Raw genomic sequence first — 23,311 nt, forward strand, 5'->3', positions numbered from 1 at the left:
CTGCAACCCTCAGTCACAGGGATCAGGGGATAGCCATGAGTTAAGTCATTGCATGCATCACATGACACATTTCTTTCTCCCCGCCCTAACCTCATTTGTTAACTCTTTAGTCCAAGAGGACATCAATACTTCACATTCTGCCATTTAACTACTCAGCTATCGGTTTTTATCTGCATCCCTACTCCCTTTTTATGTTACGGATAGGATTTTAGGTTTTAGTAACTTTTAACAAGAAAGCAAAACATTGTTGCTTTTTATTTCAGTAACTTTTGTACTTGGAAAGCAGTTGTGATTTAAATATTGTTTGATCATAAATTGTAACGGTTTTATCAACTAAAAGAATAAAATCGACACTGACATTGACTATGCTTTCTTCCTGAATGGTGGAAGAAGATTGACGTGACGAGGCGTGTGTGAAAAGGATCTTTTTACGCATTTGCCAACTCCACACATCAATGTATTTTGAATTAACAAGTGCTAGCCTGTATTAATATACTGTTATATCACTAGAAAATTAATTCTCTACAATTGTACAATCAAGAGTGTCACTATGATGGTTTCTTATGAGCACTGGGCAGGGGAAAGGAAATGGCTGAAGGAAAATAACAAGGAAAGTTAATAATTTATTCCAAAGTCATACATGTTCATCCTGAGGCTTTCTATTTCATCACTAAAACATCTCATAATGAAGTTAAATCCTAAATAAACAAGCCGCTTTTGGCACTCATTCAAATGAACCCCCCACCTTGCTCAATTTCATATATCGATTCACTGCAATGAAGCCCTGAATGGGCAACCTATCTCAAACTAGGGCCCTCTCTGTGCCCCTATTAATCAGCAGTTGCAGCTAGCACTAATAAAACTGAAAATGAATATTCTCCATCAATATCAGTCATTGGCCTAAATGGACCCACATTTCTTCCTCATTATTCAGCCATATGGGACTTTAGTGTGTAGCTGAATAATGTACTTAGATTCTAAAATCCGCAGTTTTTGTGGTTCACCTCTCTCTTCTTTCTGTATTTGGTCAATACAAAAGAATTTGAGTAGGTCATGATTACTGTTATGTACTAGTTCAAAATGACGGCCGACCGGACAGCTCAGATCTTTATTCACGATTGCCCACATGTGTTCAAGTACTTTCTTCTTGGCAGGGTGTATTGTGCTCCCAATGTACCTTTTGGGGCAGGGACATTCCAGACAGTAGACCGTAAATTCTAAATTACAGTTCAGTAATTTCTTGATTATATGTATAAGAAAGAGATGGCTGTCTCGTTCAGGAATGGGAACTCTCTCTAAAGTAACTTCCTCTGACAGAATGCTACAAGATGGGAGTAGGGTGTCTCAAACATTTTGCTACAAGCCCCTATGTCCCTTTTCAAGAGTTGAAATGAATGTGCATGCGCCTTACATAGTGACCCATGGAAAAAATATCTCAACATTTCACTTTGCATCACCCTCGGTCGCATGATTTACTCACAGGTGGTCCCTTGGTTCCTGGAAATCCGTTAGGCCCTTGAGGTCCTTGAGGGCCCTACACCATTTCGGAAAAAAGAAAAACAACATTTAAGTGCAGTGCTAAAAATGCAACTCTCAATATTCTAAACAGCTTGGTTTCTTCCAACTTCAGTCAGCTGCTTCTTAGGAAGCACAAGAACTTTGCCTGTTTTTGATGTCCTGCATCAATCAACCCATTTTTGCGAATTTGACTACTTACAGAATAATGTGATATTCAAGGGTTAAGTGCATTTGACATTTTGCATCATGGTCCCATTTTGAACCTAATCTATGAACATAACCATATGGAGTGGCTTGATCAATGCAAAGTTTACCATGTTTGGAAATGTACAGACTGTCGGTTGGCGTTGGCAGACTATTAAACCTCACCAGGGAAGTCAGGACATTATATCAATGTTAGAAGGTGACTGAAGTTCCCATCTTCACCAGATAAGAAGTTAATCTTCAGAGAGTGGAAGATTCCCAGGAGTCAAATGTCCCTCTCAGGAACGGTAGGACTAGCTGGAGGAAACTGGGGCAATGTCTACTTATCCGCATTCTTTTACCCGCTACATCTTAGGGCTACCCACAGTCCTTAGCAACAGGGGTAAGCAGTGTAACAGCTTCTTCTCAGGAAGCAGACATTGGTGATTCCCCATCTCCTTAACTCCCACCCATGGGGTGGAGCTTTCTGCAGGGGGGTAATGCCGTGCCTGGATTTCTAATTGGCAGTGACCCATTCACAACCCTGAGAGGCAGCACAACCATCTTTCAACTGCCCTTTTTCTCTTAGTTCATTTCACCTTTTCAAAATTTGCCCATCATGAATCATACAAGACAAAACAATTGTGTGACATTTGTTTTTGCAACTTTTAATGCCCCATCTCTCAATAGACAAATGATAAATAAGTACAGATTAGAATATCCTAGTTCCCTCAGGTAGTTGTTGGTGGATTGTGCATTTTGTATGTCGCCTGAAGTTTTATGTGAAAAATCAATAGCCCCCCCTGGAGGTCAGTTCTAAACATGAAAGCTGTTTTAGAGCGGAAGTGCTTATCTCTGGATTAAAGAATGTCGGAAAGGGGGTAGTGATAGATCACAAGGATTTGGCGGTTATTGGCAGATAGAAGATTGTTCAGACTCAGGAAGCAAAGTTAACTTTGCCCAAAATAGGATGGGGCTAACAGGGGCTTTTACTGGCTTGGGCTGGCACAAAAAGGTGGATAGGAACACACTTATTACCAATCAGACCACTTAAACAACATTTTGAGATTCTACGCATAATAATGTGTGTAGATCTAGTGCACAACTCACCTCCTAAAACTTTTAAATCTTTATTTTACTGAATCCTTAGTTAATTCATTAGTCTGATTTTTTCATACCTTAGGCCCCTTATGTTAGAGGGTGGCCCTGTCAAGCCAAATGTTATACAGCCTTTGCACACATGTGAGCTGGTTGTATCAAACCAACTGAAGATGAACAAAAGCTAGTCATTGTGCACGGGAGAGAGGCTGGAATGGTATACATCACAAAGGTGGTAGCACAGTCTGTTGTCTATTACACACTGAGTTTTCTCTTCATTGTTGTGAATATATAATCATTGTACAGGGGCAACCAAATTACTGTTAGGCTGAGAATGAGGGGGACTGTTCCAAAACACTTACCTTTTCCCCTCCGACACCAGGCACCCCATCATTGCCTGAATCTCCCTAGAAAACAAACAAGAGGGTCTGTGATCAAGAAATACAAGCACTTGAGATTAGGTGGGGTTAACAAGACAGCACATCAACACCATTACCTAATCATATCTACCATCATCAGAGCATTAGAGCCCTCCCTAGTGTGGGTGAATAGTTTTGCCAACAAAATGAAACACGTGAAATCTCCCTTTTTTAGACTACCGGCACAGTAAAATGTAGTTGAAAATTTGTCAAAAACCAATTTCCATGATGACTAGGAAATATGGGCAAATATCTGACCAAACAAAGGACAATGTGTGCTTTTGGGGTTCCCACCACTTCCTGGACACCTAATGCAGTCCGAGGAGGTACGCGTGCCTCCCTGCAGCCATTCAGAATGGTTCTTATACTGGAACATATTTTGGTTGGTTTAAAGTGTTGCCAATTAAATGATTGTTGTTTCAGAAATCTGAGTGGCCTCCCTTTTAACCAATGAGGTTGTGGTCATGTGCTAAGGGTAGGCAATCAGAGCAGCCCTTTCATGACTTTCGATAACTTGCACGAAGACCAATGATATCAGAGTTTTTTGTCGATTTTTGCTGGAATACACTTTCACTTGCTGTGGAGTGAAAATGTACCCCAAGTCTAGTTTGCCAAACCACCTGGCTTCTTGATCACATCACAGTGCTTGGTAGCACTAATGTGAAAAGTACAAGTATGCAATACCCACTGGTGTGAAAGTCAAGACTTATTCAACAAAGTAAGAACACTGCACCATTCATTATATGGGCACTGAATGGTATCTGGGTAAAAGCACCCAGTGTATTAATTCTGCCAGCATGGGTGATTTATAAAGAGGAGGTATCTGTTCAGAGTTCTGAGAAGAGGCTAGAGAAACTAGACACGTATAAGTTGTCCAATGTGACAGTGAAGGGGACACTATGAATTCATTAAATGCCTACATTGGAAGAAAAGGTTGCAATAGGGAAGTGCTATTCTAAAGCTAGACGATGAAATATAGTTATGGAATGGGCTCCTAAAGACCATTAGGAAACACTTCCTTTTTATAGGAAAGATTAGGAAGAACATGGAAGAACATTCCAGCAGAAATCGTGCAATCAACACTTCATGACTTTACAAAGACCCATGATGGATGCAGGGTAGCTCCCCGTGCAAAGAGGCAGATAAAATATGGCCATCCATTTATAAATCAGGGATAATCATGGAGTGCCTTGCACAAGAAAACAGGAAAGAGAAAAAGCAGGAGTACAATTAGTGGTGATGTGCCCTCTGTATCTAGGTGCTAATTTGCAGTTATCATGTGAACTCTAAAACGTAGTAAAAAAATATTAGGATTAAAAAAATACACAAACTATTTAAAACATGATGATCATCTTTTTTTAATCGTAAACATGAGTGTTTAAAAAGTCCCCGTCATTGAAATGTGTTCAGAATTATGTATCATGAAAGCACAATTTTTCCATGAGTTCACAATTATTTCGACAACACTTCAACATCTGAAAAAGCCTATGAAGAATTATATTTTCAAGCATTCCTTTTAAATGTTGTTAGGATGTTTGTGTAAAAACTGCTAAGGATTACGTAAGGGAATAAGTAAAACCTTCTGCAACAGAATGGAGTGAATTTCTTTTTTTTTTAAAACACGAACAACCCACTTAAGAAATATTCTCGGAAGTTTCAGCAAGCCGAGCACAGCACAGCATTATTGCCTGATCAGCACATGTACAGAGAAGCCATATTTGCTAATAAACTTGGGGAAATCTGTCGGCCTCTGTGTAATCTTGATGTTGTGTTGCCCTGACTCTGCTTGAGTCGAAGACTGGCATGCGCACAAGTGGCCTAGAGTTCCCATGCCTGAAATTACCAGTTGTATGAGTACATGGTCTTTATGCATCGAGTAAAACCACCAGACTATGTAGCACTCATCAGGTCCTAGCCTCAGCTGTGCGGCCCGCTCCCCCTTCCGAGCCCTTTAACAGCATCCCCCTGTGACCCGGTCTGTGTGCTAGCGCAGGTGGTAAAATATGAGCAGAATAGTCCTGTGGAAGACATGCAAGTTTTAACCCACAATCCCAGGTCCACCTGTTATTCTCCATTCTGAGGACTAAAGCTCATAAATGTGGTAATCTCACAGGAAGACACCATCTGGAATCACCAATTCAAGCCCATGTATCTCCCCACTGAGTTAAAGGCAACTCATAATCAAGTCCAATTCGGCCAACATCACAAGACTTTGTGAGCTCAGCTGGTCTAACAATTGATACTCCTACTGAAATTCCATGAACAAATAATATCTTGGTACTTTGAAAGGTCCTCAGCCATTTTGGGAGTGATAAAACCTCGACCTGATTACATATGAATGTCAAAAGATACCTTCTTTTCAGATTTATATGAAGTTTTGCTTACCTTTGGTCCGGATTTGCCGGTTGGCCCCCGCTGCCCTCGTTCTCCCCGTGGACCCTGTAGAAAAGAAACACAAACTAGTTAATGTCATGAACATACAGCCTCTCATTTTGGACTTCCACTTTATGAATGGAAAAGTGGGTCCCTTGCAGCACTGAAGAAAAACAATCCACAGGTGTGTTTTAAGTCAACCTACTGGTAATAAGTTCTTTAAACTACTTGTGTCATCAAGGGGAACAGCTCTCTCATCCGGTGACACCACAGACAGTGAGCGGAATGTAGCGAGACTGGCTAGTTGTGGCCAAGGAGCGTGATGTGTATCTTATGTAGGACATCTATGTCCCCACGTTTCAGTCCTTAGCAGGGTCGGACTGGGACAGAAAATGGGCCCTGACATCAAAATGAAAGTGGCCCTTATTAGTTAACTAGATAGCTAGAAAAGTGGCTCATGCTTATAAATTGAGGCAGCTTTGAAATTGGAAAGTCACGCTATGTAAGTGTTTCACAAGGTAAGGAAGACTGAACGAATTTGAGCTTGCCGCAGGCAATGTTTGTTTTAATATCAGGGAAATCAACACGATAAACCAGCCCAGCAGACCATGAATGAGGCCCACAAACAGTATTAAAAAAAGCCCACACACCGACTTGTCAGACCTGTTCATCAGACACTGCCTGATTGCCCTATAAGCCAGTCCACCCCTGATCCTTGAACGCAAATAAACTGTTATCTTACAGTGGTGTGGTAGCCATATTGAGAATCTCAAAGACTTGTAGGTGGCATAAGCATTGTCTTTATTCTTTGTTAAGAATAAAAGGAAATACAAGGAGAGGTGGTCAGTGTCCATAGCAATTAATAAGGGAGATATGTTTACGTGTTTATAGATTTCTTATGGGTGGCTCTAATAAGGGACTAGCACGGTAATGAACCATCATGACCTATGCTATCACTAATAATTAGCAAATCATCAGATGATGATTTCAAGGTGTCTCTCACACCCCTTCCTGGTCACTATTCCCACTCCCGAGGAACCGACTAATACTGAAGTTATATATCTGCTCTATCTGCATTAAGATAGATGGAGGGATGCCCGCTTTTGTTGATTTATTTTGCGTCCAGTAGGATCATTCTAAATGCTATGCGATGGGCTAAGTAACACAATGTGGACTGCATAAGCGCCATATTCTTAAATCTAGCTCTATGACGACAAAGGGTGTCTGAAAGCCTGTGCATGTGAATATCAAACTGCATTATTTCTCTAGGAAGGTTTTTTTCTTTGGGTATTATATCAGAATACTAATCAAGGAACAGATGCTGGAACTGCATCACCATTTAATGAACATTAAGACGCCCTTTGAAAGAGACGGTCCTGCTATACTGTAAGTGTGACCACAGTAACATGTAATAGTTGTTTTATAACTCTCCACTGCCAGATTTACAATGGTTGGATAATTAATTCAATGTATATGAACTAACTGACCTGATGGTCTGAGAGGGCACGAATCAAGTCAATGAAGGAATTGTGAATCTGTTGTGAGTCTCTATTGCACGTATTATACGTTTTCTATCAAAAGGATCGTTCACTTTTTGTGTGTCAGACACTGACAGCCATCCTACCGACACAAGTTGGAGCTCAGAAGCTTTTCATGCATCCCATCGTGATGATGACCTGGAAACTGATTTGAAGGTTGAAACATGTACACATAGATAGAGGGAGACACAGACTGTGATGATCTCTAGCCTTTAGCTGGACTTTACTAAAGTATCATGTTACTTGCTGTACAGTCTATGTTTGAATGAACTATTCATGTATACAAACAAGAGGTTTTTATCATGAGTGTGACCTGCAGAAGCACTGAATACAACAATAAATCACTATTTCATCCTTTGTTTTACAGACAGTTACTCAAAACATATACAATACGTTGAATATATTTATTCTCTTCATTGGTCTTTTTGATTGCTTCTACAACATAGTATTCTGCGACAGAAATATATGTGTACAATTGATAAAAATATATAACTGTTCTCTACCAGACAAATATCAAGACACTGAATAAACCGAATTCCAAATCTTTATTAAATCCAATAGAATAGAGATACAATATTTGTAATCTAACAAACACTACAACAATCTGAAAAGCACCCAGGTCGAACCAGTGTCGATCCCATAACACTTACCGAAGGCCCTCGTAGTCCAGCGATTCCAGGCTGTCCTGCTCGACCCTACACAAGAGAGTGATCAGAAGAGTCTGTTGTTAGATAATGCCTGAATGTATTTAATCAGAAGCAGTGGAAGAAGGGCTTTCACATGAGACATGCAGGGTAGTGTTGAAGGCAGTATGTGCTGAAGGTATGTGGGTGCTTATGAATCCCACAACCCTCGTGGCTTGCTGTATGTGTTTCCAGACTTCAAGGGCAAGTGACAAGAGTTGTTGATATGACTGGGCTGTCAGTCACTGAGGTTCAGAGTGCAGAGCAAAAGCACATCAGCATGGATAGTGAGGAATGAGGTAATTTAGCCTCACTCTAAAGCTGTAGCAGTATTGGCCTGGATGGCCTGCCCGAGACTCTGAGGTTTTAAGCCTTTATCACCTTAATATTGTTTCACTGTCAGGCGTAGCTTCAGGGGGGTGTTCGGGGGTGTTACACCGCCCTAATAAATTTATTTTGTGATGTATAGTCGGGTTCTGGTGCTTTCAGTTGGGTATGGTGAAGTGTCTGTCGGATTTCACCTGTAAGTTTTGGAAAACATAGCCAAAACCACACACACTCTCTCCATCTGTTTGAAAATTAAAAATGGTTGGTTATTTGACCAAAAATTTAGTTTTTTTCACTTAGTACTACTTCCAATCTGCATTCCTCTCCCTTTGCAATACCCCTGAAGCCCCTTCAATGGCCCTGCTTGTTTTATAATGTATTTTACAATTATATGCCAGCGTGATAGTTGGAAAATCTGAAGCTCATACCCCCCTTCCCCCGCCAAATCTAACTGACCAAGCTATGCCCTTGTTCACTGTGCCTCACAGGGCACTCACTTGGAAACTTCCTTCTCTCTCACTTTTGACTTGCCTCCAATATTTTTGCTTGCTTTCTTCATTCAGAACAACTATGAACATTTTTCAACCTTGTGCTTGAAGGAAAAAGCTTTAGTGTCTTTGATCGTCTCTCAAGCCAACCTGCCTTCCTGTCAAGACTTTGTCGAGGTAAGTGGCATACCTTGAACTAGGATGTTTATCACTCACCCGTTTGCCTTTTTCTCCCATCAACCCAAGCGTTCCTGCAAAACCGGTGGAGCCCTGGAATAAAAAAAACATGCTTATTGGTAAACAACAGAGATAATCAGATGTTGATCATACGCTTCAAGTCATGTAAATTGAAAATATCTCTAGGTGTCAAAATCGTATAACCAGAACTTGAGTGTGGAGTGAGGCATGAGGAGCAGGGACTATGGGTTAGAGCTGGATAAAGAGGAGCAACAAGGGTCCCAAAATTGAACTGGGGTAAAAAAAAAAGTGTTCAAATAGGAGTAAGTGTTGTCTTGAGGTACATTCAAGAGCAGGGGTTGAAAATATTAGGGAGCATATTATCAAGGGGGTTTATCTCCGCTTTTTTGGCTGTAAAAGCCAAGAAAGCGGAGATAAAATGATCTCCCTATTACCTAGCTGTCGCTAACACCAGTTAGCGACAGCTAGTAGGAGATAGCGACCATCTTGGGCCCCACTTTGCATGTCAGTGATATTTATCACTAATGACATGCAAAGTGGGCGTGCCAAGATGTTAGTGACTGGAAACAGTCGCTAACATCGCTATCTCCTATTACCAACTTTTGGAGATATTCACGCTTTTAGCTAACACCTGCCCTGAGCAGTTCTTAGCCATGTTATCCAATGGGAGGTGGATAACATGGCTAAGAGCATTAGCTCGGTAATGCATGAATATCGCTGACTTTTCAGCGATATTCATGCATTGCGGCCGTTTTTTAGCGCATTTGCGATAAACCTTGGTAATACCAAGGTTTATCTGCGGTAAAAATCACCGCAGCTCAGCTGTAAAATTTTGTCTCTAACCAAGCAATAGCGATAATTATCGCTATTGCTTGGTAATATGCCCCTCGGTTCCTAGAGAATGTTTTCAATGTAGTATGTTATGTTGTGATAGACGATGAATTTATAAATATCCTTACTGGTTATTCAAGGTTATGGACTAATCAGAAGGTAATTAGTCCTTATGGCATTCTTCCGTCATGACACAGATCCACCAGGGCAGTTGTGAGGGCCTAAATATTTGGAAATGCAAGTAATGTCACAGAAGACAATTCTACAGAGGGTAGTAATTGAATGCTCCAATAGAGTAATCCTTGGCAAGATCTGAATAATGGTCTTTGGTAGCCAGGTGCAGAGCAGTGATACAGAGAAGTTTATTCTTATAGAAGGAGAAGATGTGTGTCAAGGGCTCCAATAGGAATTGATGCTGGAAATATTAATGGGCTTGTCGAGTGCTTGGCAGACAAATACTCCATCACAAGCATGGTGGCTGTCCCTTCTACCGTATTACAAGTGTGTTATAGCCTATTGAACATATATTGTAGATTAATCCTCACGTTTGGAAGTAATATCCCATCTGCCAAGCTCTAAATAAGGGCTTACATCTAGTGCTAGGACAATAAAGTGCAATAAAGAATACTGGGGTGCATTGCAAAAAAGCAAGAAAAAATAATGACAATAGGAATAAAAAATACACAGCTAAAAATGTATATAGATAGAAGGTGCCACACGAGTGAGAATATTGGACTGAAAAGAATTACTGTCAGACTGATTAATTTAGGCAAGGAAAGACCTTTCTATGTATTTAGACATAATCAACTTTGTTGACTTGTGCAATAAGGGAAATAAGTGCTTGCTCTAGAATAATGTTCAGGTTACACGTAGAAGAAACTGGAACTAAGATTTGATTTGATTTATACATTTATAAAGCGAACGAATGCCCAAGGGCATCTTGGCGCTACAGACAGGTGGGCCAAGTAAGGTTGCCAGTAAGGTGTAAATATCATGTTAGTTGGAAAAGAGCCAAGTTTTTAGCGCCTTTCTGAAGCATAGCAGCGTAGGGCTGCTCTTTATGGTGACCAGTAATAAGTTCCAAATTGTTGCTGTCCCTAACAGAAAGCTTCTTCCACCCCAGCGTGCTTTCTTGAACCTGGGTGTTTGCAGGAGTTTGCTGTGTGCGGATCTTAGAAATCTAGACGGAGCATGCCATTTCAAATGAGTCCTCAGGAATTGAGGCCCGGCGCCATGCAGTGCCTTGAAGGCTAGGCAGTGGAATGTAAATGTAATCCTCCTGTCCTCTGGGAGCCAGAAAAGGGTTCTTAAACTGTGGGAGACTGGCGGTAACCTAGGGATATCCAACTCCAATCTGGCTGCCATGTTTTGAAGCCGCTGTAACCTATTTAGATGCTGAGATTGGATCCCCATGTACAGGGCTCTGCCATAGTCCAACCTGGACAAGGCTAATGCTGTAACCAGTGTTTTTAGGGAATCGGATGGGATGAAAGGACGGGTTTTCCTGATCATTTTTAGGATGAACCAAATGGTTGAGGAGAGGGTATTGATCTGATTCTTGAAAGTCAGCTTATCGTCAAAGATATATCCTACATTTTTTACCTTGGCACTGGGCAGTCACCCAGGCTGGCGGCCACCATCTAGGTGACCAGAAGGATGAATCAGAGCCGAATAGCAAGACCTCCGTCTTTCCGCCGTTAAGTTTTAGGCAGTTGAACTGCATCCATAGGTTTACCTGTGTCACGCAGTCGTTGAAACGGTCATCTGTCTCCTCAATGTTGCTTGAGACTGACACCATTAACTGGGTGTCATCACCATAAGAGACCGCTGAGAACCCAAACTGCCTAATGATAGAGGACAGTGGGGCCACATATACATTGAAGAGTGTGGGGCTCAAGGATGAGCCCTGTGGCACATCACACTTGGAGGAAAAGGCTCTGGATTCTATTGAAAAGGTCCTATTGGCAAGCAAAGATGTCAGCAGCATAAGGGTGGTGTCTCTGATCTCCTGCTTGCTAATATTTTGTGATTCACAGTGTCAAAGGCCGCCAATCAATTTACCAGAATCAAGGTAGCCTTGCCCCCATGTCCAGTATTGCTCTCAGTTCTTCTACAGCCATGACCAGTGCTGTCTCAGTTCCATGCCCCCAACGGAACCCATACTGTGAAGGATCTAGAAGGTCCCTGGAGGTAATAAATGCAGTGAGTTGTGCATTTACTATTTTCTCCAGCACCTTGGCCAGAAATGGTAGTCTGGAGATGGGTCGATAGCTGCTGGGATCAGTGGGGTCAAGGTTTGTTTTTTTAAGAGGGGGAGGATTGAAGCTATTTTCCAGGCATCTGGGAAAATGCCTGGCTGAATTATCCCATTGAATACTACATCTAATTTTTCGCTTAGTATTTCAGGAAATAGGTGCAGTATTTTGGGAGGGCAGGGGTCCACAGGGGCCCCTGAATTAGGTGTTTCTACTACCTGAATGATCTATTCTAATGTAGGTGGGGAAAAGGAGAAAGGTGAATTGGAAATAATAGCATCTGTAACTGCTGTAGTGGTCTCAGGGACTGAATCCACGCTGTCCCTGAAGGATCGATACACTTTGTCTCTGAACGAGTGTCCCAGCGTGTTGCAGAATTCAGCACAGGTTTCCATCCTAGGTGTCTCAGATAATTTAGCTAATCTTTTAACTGTAAAGAAAAGCTCCTTACTAGAATTTCTTACCTGACGGATTTTTTATGAGAAGTATTTGCTTTTCTCTTTCAATATCAGTTTCTTACAGTCTGCCAAAGATTGTGCATACCTCAATATTTCTATGGCGGTCGTATTTTGCTCTACGTTGTCTTTCAGCCCTTCTAAAGGTTTGTTTTTGTACTCTAAGCTTATCTGAGAACCATGGCGCTGATGGATTTTTCCACCTGGAGAGGAAGCTCTTCATTGGGGCTAAAAGATCTACTGCTGTTTTGATACAAGTGGAAAGCCTATGAACAGCAGTGTTAGTGTCGGTGGTGAGGTCTGGCTTTGTGCGGAGTAGGGCCACTTGTAGAGTGAGGGGAATGATGTTAGCCCAGTCCGGGAAATTTACTGAGACTGATGGGTTTGAAGATCTTGGAATGTGCTGATCTGTACTTAGTGTAAACATTATGCCTTTATGGTCTGACCATGGGACGGAAAACACTCCTGAAACTTTAAGAGATGGATTTGACATAAAAATACCATCTAGGGTGTGCCCTGCGATATGAGTATCATGCCTGATGATCTGTGTCAGGGAAAAGCGGGCAATCATATCGACTAGTGAGGCTGTATCCTGATCCGTCTGTTTTTCTAGATGATAGTTGAAGTCTCCGGATATGGTATAATCAGACGCATCTATACTGGATTCTATAAAAGGTCTAATGGCATTCACAAAGGAAGTTCTTGCTCTAGGAGGCCCATATTGAAGAAGGCCCTTTGGTGTATAGTTTTTACTTAATGGGATCTGAAAGATAGTATTTCACAGGCTGGGAAACTTCCAGCAGAGGTTCCTGCTACTTGCAAATTGTCTCTAAAGTTATTTGCTAGTCCCTCCCCCCCTCTTGTTTGTCTGTCGGCTCTAATGATGGAATATCCTCCTGGGAATGCTAAGGTCAGATCAGGGTCAGAGGATTCATCTGCCCATGTTTCTGTAACAAAAGCCTGATCGAGTTTATATGAGCCCACCATTTCTGCAAAATCAGAGTTATGTTTTGGCAGGGACTGTGTGTTGATCAGCATAACCTGGAATACCTTAGTAATTTCTTGTTGTGATTGTTTGTGCTGGGAGATTGAAACCTTAGCTTTAGTGAAGCTAAGATAGAATGTACAGTGCTGGCGCTGCTTAGAATCACTGTGCAGGTCTATTATAGTGCAAGGGGAGCTTATATCAGCTTTACTAAGGCAGAGTAGTTTCTCCCGTGAATATTTAGTCATAGATCTTGCTTCGGACCAAGTTATTTTACACCACTTGTTGGACCAAGAGGGAGGGACTACTAATACTTCCATCTTATCTGGATTAAATTTTAGTCTTTTCACACTCACTCAGGTGGCTTCTGCAGCCAGGCAGGTTTGGAAGGTAGTTTAACTGAGATGAGAAGTATTGTCAATCTGTGTGTCATCTGCATAGGTCATTAAAGTCAGAACAAGAGATCCAATCGTCATTGTATGGTGGTCCATGATTTGGCAGACCGAAATAATAGTATGTCTGAGTCTCACATGATGGCATGTGATTTGGCAGATTACTAAGGTAGTGTGCTTGTGTCTCTCCTGGAGGCATGGGATTTGTCAGAATCGCAAAGAAGCACACTTTAGCTTCATACAGCGGCGTATCCTCTGTCAGTCTCTGAAGTTACTATGTCAGAGCCTGCTCTGCTGACCTATGCTTTGGAAGACATAAAAGTGAGCTTTTGTGGTGGTTTAATATTTGATAGATACCAGATGTTGCAGACTTGATTCTTAAATAATGAAGTGGACAGACATGAAAGGTAGTCGCTTTGAGTATCTTGGGCTTTGGCAGAATAGAGAAGACACATGTTGTAATCTCTTAAACTGCCTTGGGGTTTGTAAGACACTAACACAAGCCTACTTCAGCTATTTATGTCAGGGTGTGTTTCACAGACTATAAGGGCCCAATTCACAAAGATTCGGCTGTGACCTAGTCTTGCAGTACGACTAGAGTAAGTCAAACCTACTCACTGCAAAGACTTTGTGAATCAAGGTTTCTAAGGCTTCATGGAGAGCAACCAGACTTGCCAAGTCTTTGAATAATCAGATGATTTACTGTGGATGTTATTAATGGGGGAATTGGTTCCACACCATTACAGCCAAGATGGTAAAAGCTCAAACTCCTGTTTTGTTTTAAGATTCTAATATTTAGAACCTGGGGCATTAAGGTCTCTCATTTACTAAATGTTGACGCATAGCGCACAGTAATTCTTCCTGCTGCACTGCTGTGCATCAAAATAAAAGGGCTGGAATGTGCCATGTCTACAAGATTCAGCGCATTCCTGTCCTTCTCCCCTGTGCAGGGGATCAAACAGCAGCTGTGGGCCAATGCGGACCCTTACGCCATGGTGCAAGGGTACCTGCGTTACCGAGATGATTGTTTATGTGCAGGCAAAGACATCTTCCTGTACACAAATAATCAGTAAAGGCACTTTGCTCCTTCTATGTGTTCTGCAAAATGCAGCACACATAGAAAGAGCAAAAAACTAGGAGAAATAAAAGTATTTCTCCTCGTGCCACTCATATGCCTCCCCTAGGGAGGTGTAGGATTAGGTTTATGACACTTTGTAAATCTGGGAATGTGTCAGGTTCCTTGGATGTTGCATGCGAGCACCCACACCAGCACCGATAGAACGCCCTTAGAATGCGTGAAAGGAACCCATATTCACAAGGCCATGAAAAGTCACTAAAGGTGGCTTTGTTTGGCCTTGTAAATATGGACAGGCACACTGCACCACCGGTGTGTCTAAAATGTAATGTATCGGTGGCACAATGGGCTTTTAAATGGGACCCTTAGTGTCGAGGACCAAGATCATAGGGTGAGCTGGGCGTAATAATACACTCTACTGTTTATGATCAGTGGTCCTACTATATGACACCTATTTAATGCAACGAGTTTCATTTATACACAGGCTACTGCCTATTTGTACCCAAAGCATTTGGACAACCGTCTTTAGGTGCTCGGTGCCGGGAATACTGCACCATATCAAGTGGTTGTAGGTTAAGCACCCTGAAGTCCCCGAAAATTGCATTCTGGAAAATCGAGTATAAGAATATTGTGGCACACTAATTCCTGGACAAAATATTGAGGGGCAAAATATTAATAGGTAAGACCATATCAGAAAGTATAAAATTACTATTCTTAACTCCACATTTATATACCTTGATCACTGTCAAGATACATGTATGCGGAATTAAGTATAGATAATCTGTACATACTTACCTTTCAATTTGCCTCTCGATATTCTGTCTGCAATATTAGTCTCGTATGATATTTTATAGTCGATATTCAGAATCCACATTGTCCCTAAATTCTGTTGTCAGAATTCAATCCTATTGAGAGAGCGATGGAAATCACAGTAGTTTTATGGGATGATGCAATGTTTTGGGAAACAAAAAGCAAGAGGAGAGATTTATTTTGCACTTTGATAGTTAAATAGTTAATTTGTTTTTCTCCAAAAAGCTGTATAGATTGACAGGTAGTTCCTAATTTTGCAACCAAGTTTGGTGGACTGCAGACAAATTCCTGGAAGTATACAAATGGAATATACATTTTTCTCATTGAATTCCATCATTAATGTGAGTAAGTGTGCTTTGTGGGCCTTTGCATGTGTGCATTTCATCTGCAAATTCTGCTTGTGCTCACCTTTGGTCCCACACGTCCTGGATATCCTGGAAGCCCTGGAATGCCGAGACTTCCCTGAAATGACAAAGGAAAGTCATGCTAAGGAGTCTGCATGGTGCAAAGTCACAGAAATTGACGCAAAGTGATGCAAAGTCTTACAAGGGTATATACTTTGCACTGTAAAAGGAATTTTACACAGGAAAAGTGTCCTTTTCTCCACCCAATGTTTTCATTTCGCCAAGCATTCCACACATTGCATGTGTGAGGCACTGTACAGCACAGCACCTATGCAATTTGTAGAATATCACATTGTGCCTAGGCATAGAATGTTGTGTTAGAGAATATGCAAATACCTCAGTACCATGGTGCCATTGTGGGTGGCGCTTGTCAGTCTTTGTAGTGTGACAGTGTAGGGACAGACAGCAGGGCTGGACTGGCCTTTTATTTTATCAGGCCTTTCACTGGTGAGCAGGAGCCTTTGGATGGTGGTTTGTAAGGCTCAGGGCACCACCGGTGACTGTCACTTTCCCCAGCACCCCAAGATTAATTGCAGGTCTCACAGGGGGCATAGAGAGAGCGAGACAGAGAGAGTGAGAGAGAGAGAGAGAGAGAGAGAGAGAGAGAAAGAGAAAGAGAAAGAGAGAGAGAGAGAGAGAGAGAGAGAGAGAGAGAGAGAGAGAGAGAGAGAGATAAAGAGGGGTCAGTGAAGGGTGGGGAGAGCGCGAGGGATCAGAGAGAATGAAGAAAAGCGAGAATGGATGGAAAGAGAGCGAGGCGAGGAAGGGAGCGACCTGGTTTGCGCATCTTTGCCAGGGCTGCTTTTGGTTTCTCGGGTGGGCCCTGGCTGACAGCAGCACCAGGCTGTTTTTAATAAATATGGCTCTGGGATGCTTTCTCAATCTTGTGTCATGCACTGCTCCAACTTTCGTTGCTATGCTGTGTTGTGCTAAAAATAACATCTCTGTTCCATCTGTGTGTTGCTAGCTCTAATCCTTCTGTGAATTTCGAAGAATTGCACCATTCAGTCTTTCTGCATTAAAGTCCAATGAGATTGCAATTCTCTTCAAAAGAAAGGAAGCTATCTTTACTTTTGAATGTAATTTGCTAAAATTTCTGAAAGCCATTAGGTACATGCCATGTTGTCTTCTTTCATATGCCTTGTATAAACATAGTTTAGTTGTCAGATGCTAATGCACATTAATTACAGATTCCAACTTCCCATGGAATTCTTCATTCATTACAATGCCAACAACTGAATTTCATATTTTAATTTATACTGATCATTCTCTAAAATAATGATTTTTTTTTAACTGTGTCAATACCAGCAAGAACAATGTCAATGTATGATATGACAACCATATGCACGATGTTAAAGATGACAATAAAAATGATACCAACGACTGCCATAATTTTTTCAGGAGTTCCAATGAACTTGTATCATTGCTGTCAGATTAATCCAAGGAGACATCCCCATCAACCCAGAGTCAGTATTATGTGGTTAGACATTTTCTAAGTCCCACACCCAATCCTATTGAATACTAGGTCACATGTGAGGTCTCCCTTAAACTAAAGACAAACGCACACCCAGGGAAACCCCTGATTGATCCCTGTTAGAAATGAGGGTCTCTAGTTGGCAGAGGTAGGTACCTTTGCCCAAGTATGGGCCCTTCTTCCTAGTCAGGGTAAGGGGAGATACACTTCTCAAATAACCCTTGCTCACCCTCTTGGTAGTTTGGCACGAGCAGACAAGCTTATCTCAGAGGCAGTGTGTATAGCATTTGTGAACACAGTAATACAGTGAAAACACCACAAATTTAATCTTTATATAAACCAATCAAGACGAAAACGACAAAAAATCGTCATGACAGATGAAAATCCCAAAGTACAGCGCCGACTGCGAAGTGCGTGGCATCAGGCGTGGAGTCAAGCAGACCCCCAAAGAACAGTACTTTGGAAACGATGAAACCAAAGACTTTGCACGGCATCCGGGAGGCAATGCTTCGTTGGCATCGGGCGGCGGCAGTTCCTTACGACCCCAGGGGAGGTGAAGCTTTGGTTCCTTACTGTGATGCAGGGGAGGTGAGACGTCGGTTTCTTGCTGTGTCGGGAGGTGACGTCATGGAGGTGGAGAGGCGGCTGTGCCTTACGACAGTGCTGTGTCGATATATTCGGGAGTCGCCCATGTCAAGAATCGGCTCCGCGTTGATGAAGCCCCGGCGTTGGTGAAGTTGGGGCTGTGGTGCAAGTGAGGACGGTGCGTTGTGGACGTCACGAGCAGTGTCCTTGGCTCCGGTGCAGGCAGCGGCCTCAGTGACGGCTTTGGAGTAGATGCGGCATGGCATCAGCAGGCATCGGGGCGGTGCGTCGTGCTCTGCATGAGCGGTGCCCATGGCTTCGGTGCAGGTTACTGCACCGCTCGTCAGCGTCGGTGTTGCAATTTCTTTCTGTGGCAGCTGAAACAGCAGTTCCAGATGCAGGAAGGCAGAAGAAATGAATTCTTTGTGTCCCTGGGACTTCAGCACAGGGGGCAAGCTCTATTTCAAGCCCTTGGAGATCTTCCTCCAGCAGGGGACACAGCAAAGACCTTCTCCTTTTCTTGGGAACAAGAAGCCACTGCAGGACAACCCCAGACAGCAAAATAGCACAGGGGAGTATTCCTCCTCAGTTTCTCCGGCTCTTTTCCATGACAAAGGTTCCTCTTGAATCCCAGTAGTGATCTAAAGTTCTGGGTTCTGGGCCCCAATATTTATACTGCAAAATCCTTTGTTCTCTGGTGGCATAGAAGCCTTGTGCTCAGTCAAAACCAGTCTGCCCTCTCTGGTGTAGCTTCCTGGCCGGAGGTGGAGACAGCATTGTGGAAGGCAGACCAGGCCCATTTAGGTGCAAGGAAATCTCATCACAGGAGGCAAAAGGCAAAAACACAGGGGAAACCCACGCCAATGATGCCAGGTCTAACAATCCCACAGATACATAGTTGCAACACAAATAGGATTGAGGAAATTGGCCCCATTAAAACATGTTTGGCCGAGGGCTCGCATTATCCAAAATACCACAGAGCTAGATACCACATTTAGAAATAACCAACCAATCAGGACACTGCATGCACACCCCATGTAGCGATCATGCACTCCTCATGCCAGACATCTGGACACATACACACTGGCTCACACTTAATCTCCCCAAGGTCGAGAGCCTTCTGTGTCCTTACAAGATGCCCACATTTGTTGATATATGACTGACATGCTTGTTTGGAATGTAGAAACTTGCTGTACTGTACCTCATCCACTATATGTAATAGCGGCCGACATTTTTTACACAGGGAAACTTTGAATAGACGCACTTTGTTGAGGCTCTCCCGGCTGCAGCGTTTAATAAAAACAATTTATTTCTGTTTTGCCAAATGCCTCTTGTCTTTTCATTTATTTAAGGTAAACTAATATCCGAGCAACAGTGAGCTCAATAGAATGTACAGCAGTAATTTAGGAAATAATAACAACCTTATCAAAGTGAGTTAACAGTAATAGATTGTGGGGTGAGCTGTTCTACTGATAAACAGGGAAGGAAAGCCTAGTAGGGTTAGTATGCTAAAACGACTTGAGGACATGGCTTTTTTATGGTATCAGCAAGACCATGTGATAAAATACAACCCCCAAGTTACACAAATAATGGATTATATGCTTAGGGCTGGACATAAGCAGACAAAATATTACAGAGCAAACAAAAAATGCAAATTTGACATCAGGCGGAAAACAGGGAAACACTCACCTTCTCCCCAGTGATCCCTTGAGAGCCCCCTTCGCCCTGAGGCCCCGATTGGCCCTTCAGTCCTTCAGGTCCATCTTCACCTCGAACTCCTAATGCTCCAGGGTCACCCTGTAAGTGAGACAAAAATAGTCTAATAAGTTTCTTCATCAGCTTCATACAGTAGACATAATAGTAAATGTCCAGAAGTACTGGGTGCAAAACCAGTATCAACATTTTGAGGACCTTTAACAGGTGAAAAGGCGTAACCATAGGTAAGTGCTAGGAGAGAGAACTGGAAACCTACATCAAGCATGGAAGTGGGCAAAATACATGAGTTTAGTGTGCTTTTATTTGTTATCAATATTTTTCAACATTTGGGAATATGCAGTACCACAGTAACATGGGAACATCTTAAATGACATAGAGAAGCTCAGTTCATAAAAGTGAAAAGCTACAATAGTAAAGGAAACAGGCATTTACAATGCAACGGTCTTGCCTTTGCAAAAGTTAGAGCTATTGGCATTTAAATGACAACATTTTTATTTATATGTTGGGTTTGAAAACAGATAAATAAATGGCATTGTCATTTACAATGCCAATAGCGTAATCTCTCGCAAATGCGAGACCTATTGCATTTGCACCCACACACACACAGAAACAGAACCACACACACACACAGAGCCACACACACAGAGCCACACACACACAGAGCCACACACACAGAGCCACACACACACTAAGAGCCACACACACACACACACACACACACAGAGCCACGCACACACACACACAGCCGCTCACACACACACACAGAGCCACACACACACAGAGAGACACAGAGCCACACACACACACAGAGCCACACACACACAGAGCCACACACACACACAGAGCCAAACACACACAGCCACACACACACAGCCACACACACACACAGAGCCACACACACACACACAGGGGCTCCCCGGGTACGCGGCACAGCTGAGGCTCTGACGCAAGCAACACATCTGCTTATGGGTGGACCTGCATCCACCCAGTACATTTCACAGAAAAGTACTTGCCAACAGGCCCCCTTGCAAGACCTTCAGACTACGTGACTCTCTGTGCTCCCTCGCACACCCACCCCCCATACCGAATCCAACCAGCACAGCATGCGGCCTGTTAAAGTAATACTGTAAAAACACGGAACACCTGGAGCTGAGTGGACCCAGAGAGATGTGACCACACCTGCAGTGACATGGGTGTGTCACCGGTGACCGCAAACAAGGCGCTCTCAGGCACTGGCGCGCACTGGCACACACCGATGCCCACTTACATACATAAGCAGGCAAACTCAGCACACAACTATACGAAAATATATACGCAGACAAGCATACAGAGAGACACGCAGGCATGCTCCTGAACACAGCCCTATGTGCAATACACACAGGGGTAGCAATGGGACACACCTACACAGGCAAAGCAGGCGCGCACAGGCACAATCAAACATACACACGTTCATGCATACATATGCAGAAGCAGAGAGATGTACATGTAGCCACGCAGAGACAGGTGCACCCAAAAATCTCCGGTCGCAGTAACACAGAAACATTCTTGTTAACATTGTGAAAGTGTTCTCACAGTTTGTGAGCCATGAATTGATGCATCTCCTGACATCCCGTTAGCATAAAAAGTAACACCTTTTAACCACTGTCAGACTGGGCGAAACAGGACATTTTCATCTGCACGTTTCCAGGTGACGGCCTCTTCTTCGGCTTGAGTGTATGAAAGGGCACATAATGCTAGGGGGCGCATGCCTCACTGGGGAATCACAGGGGCAGAGAGATTATTATTGAATTGGATCCACTGACTACCTCCGCGGGCGTTAATGTGCAGTTAAAGACTAGGTCGACACGTTACAAGGTTGACACATCTCCCACGCAGGTCACTGCTGTGTATTTTAAGTTTTATTTAAAAAAAAACAAGGGGCGCTTAATATCTACTAACAGCCACCATGACACTCAATGCATATCCAAAAATCCAGCAGCCTATCGGCACCGAGTGCACAAATAAACTCTTTTTAACATTTTAGCACATAGCAGGTTATGCGGCAAGCCATTGGAGTCACTAATGAATCCTATTTTTAATTTATTAGAATGTGTCTGTTTATTAAAGTGTTATACTAGGAAGGCGTCGTAAGACCCACAATGACTTGCTTTACCGCTAATAATTGTGTATTTAGCCATTTATTTATTAAACGTCTGATAAATGCATGTTTTCTTCCGTACTTGCCACAATTTCAGCTCCATCTAAAGCACAAGAAAATTAAACATTTTCACGTCCTCGTGTTCGTGAGGGTTAAGTTTAGGGGCCGTGCAGAAACTCATGTCCAGGCTGAGTATAAATGAAAGTACTATTACAAAACCACAGGGAGGAAAATTACACAAACGCATCTTGGCGCTAGAGGGACTCGCTGCATCTGGTGTCTGTTGTAATGGTGGGTATTAGATTGTCTTCTGTGGCTGCTGTTGGTCCCATGTGTGGCATAGGCCTGAACCCCGGCATTGCAATTGCTTCCGGGACACATGCACCATTAGCGCCCTGGTTATTCCATAGCTGCTTTTGCAGGATCGTCCAGAAGAGGCCAGTGGATGCTGCTCTGTTCGCGCAAAGCGAATAAACACGTGAATGAATGCACGACTGAATGAATGAAGAGTGGAACCTCCGCTGCCTTGTGTGTATTCATTGGTCAGGGTGGTGGCACTGCGGGCAGGTTTCCTGCTTCACTGCAGTAGATGGAGCACCCGGGGGCGGAGGGGGCAAACGCATCCCACAGCTCATAGGAAACGAGGGGATTCTCGGGGAAGCTGTAATCAGATCGCAGTTCATGATAAGACACGCCCTGTCTCAATTAGGAATCCCTCACACTGCTCACGGACTCCCAGACCTACTTAGGGGCTTGTACGTCACTTCCCAGGGCCTCCACAAATGACCCCTGCCCAGCTGCACTCGGGAGGACTGGGAAACCAGTGACTCTGGCTGTGACCTGCCTGGGGAGGCTCCCAGCCTTTGGACCATAGCTTCATGGTAAAAGCTTTCTTTTCTTCTATATGGGGCTAAACAGATGGCCCCATAAAGAAGATAAGAAAGCTTTTACCATAAACGTAAGTCAAGGAACCCAGTCTGAAAAGGAAGGGGCTTAGCGAGAAAGAAGAACGTCACTAGGACCTCTTCTCCAAAGGCTTGCCACCGTTTAGGATGCCAGCCAATGGAAAAGAGGCGCTAGTGAAAATCCCTCTTTGTCATTAAGTCTCGCCAGCTCAACTGCGCATGTGCGCAGTCTTTCGCAGGCCGAGATGTAAAAACTTACAAATAATTAAAAGGTGGAGTTCTGTGACTGACTATACTTGTACTGATTAGGGAGAAGTTGATGTCACTGAAAGTATAGCGATCATATAAAGCAATGGCTATTGTGATTTTTTGAATGCTTTTACTGTGGTAAGAAAAACCTGTGCAAAATAAGGAAATACTCTATTGACCATAAAAAGGTAATTATATGGCAAAAGCAAGCAA

The 23,311-nt window shown here is 42.9% G+C and overlaps 1 protein-coding gene across 1 annotated transcript in view; it reads right to left on the minus strand.

Moving 5' to 3' along the window:
• The window catches only part of COL5A3 (collagen type V alpha 3 chain), a 598,884-nt gene that overhangs the window by 161,015 nt on the left and 414,558 nt on the right, over positions 1-23,311 (minus strand). The window contains exons 30-36 of the mRNA XM_078650321.1: positions 19,781-19,888; positions 16,037-16,090; positions 8,844-8,897; positions 7,780-7,824; positions 5,604-5,657; positions 3,162-3,206; positions 1,481-1,534 (exon numbers count right to left, since the gene is read on the minus strand). Coding sequence (XP_078506447.1) covers positions 1,481-1,534; positions 3,162-3,206; positions 5,604-5,657; positions 7,780-7,824; positions 8,844-8,897; positions 16,037-16,090; positions 19,781-19,888 — 414 coding nt within the window. The remainder of the gene's footprint in view (positions 1-1,480; positions 1,535-3,161; positions 3,207-5,603; positions 5,658-7,779; positions 7,825-8,843; positions 8,898-16,036; positions 16,091-19,780; positions 19,889-23,311) is intronic.

This window comes from Lissotriton helveticus, chromosome 1_1, assembly GCF_964261635.1.
Source record: "Lissotriton helveticus chromosome 1_1, aLisHel1.1, whole genome shotgun sequence".
NCBI lineage: Eukaryota > Metazoa > Chordata > Amphibia > Caudata > Salamandridae > Lissotriton > Lissotriton helveticus.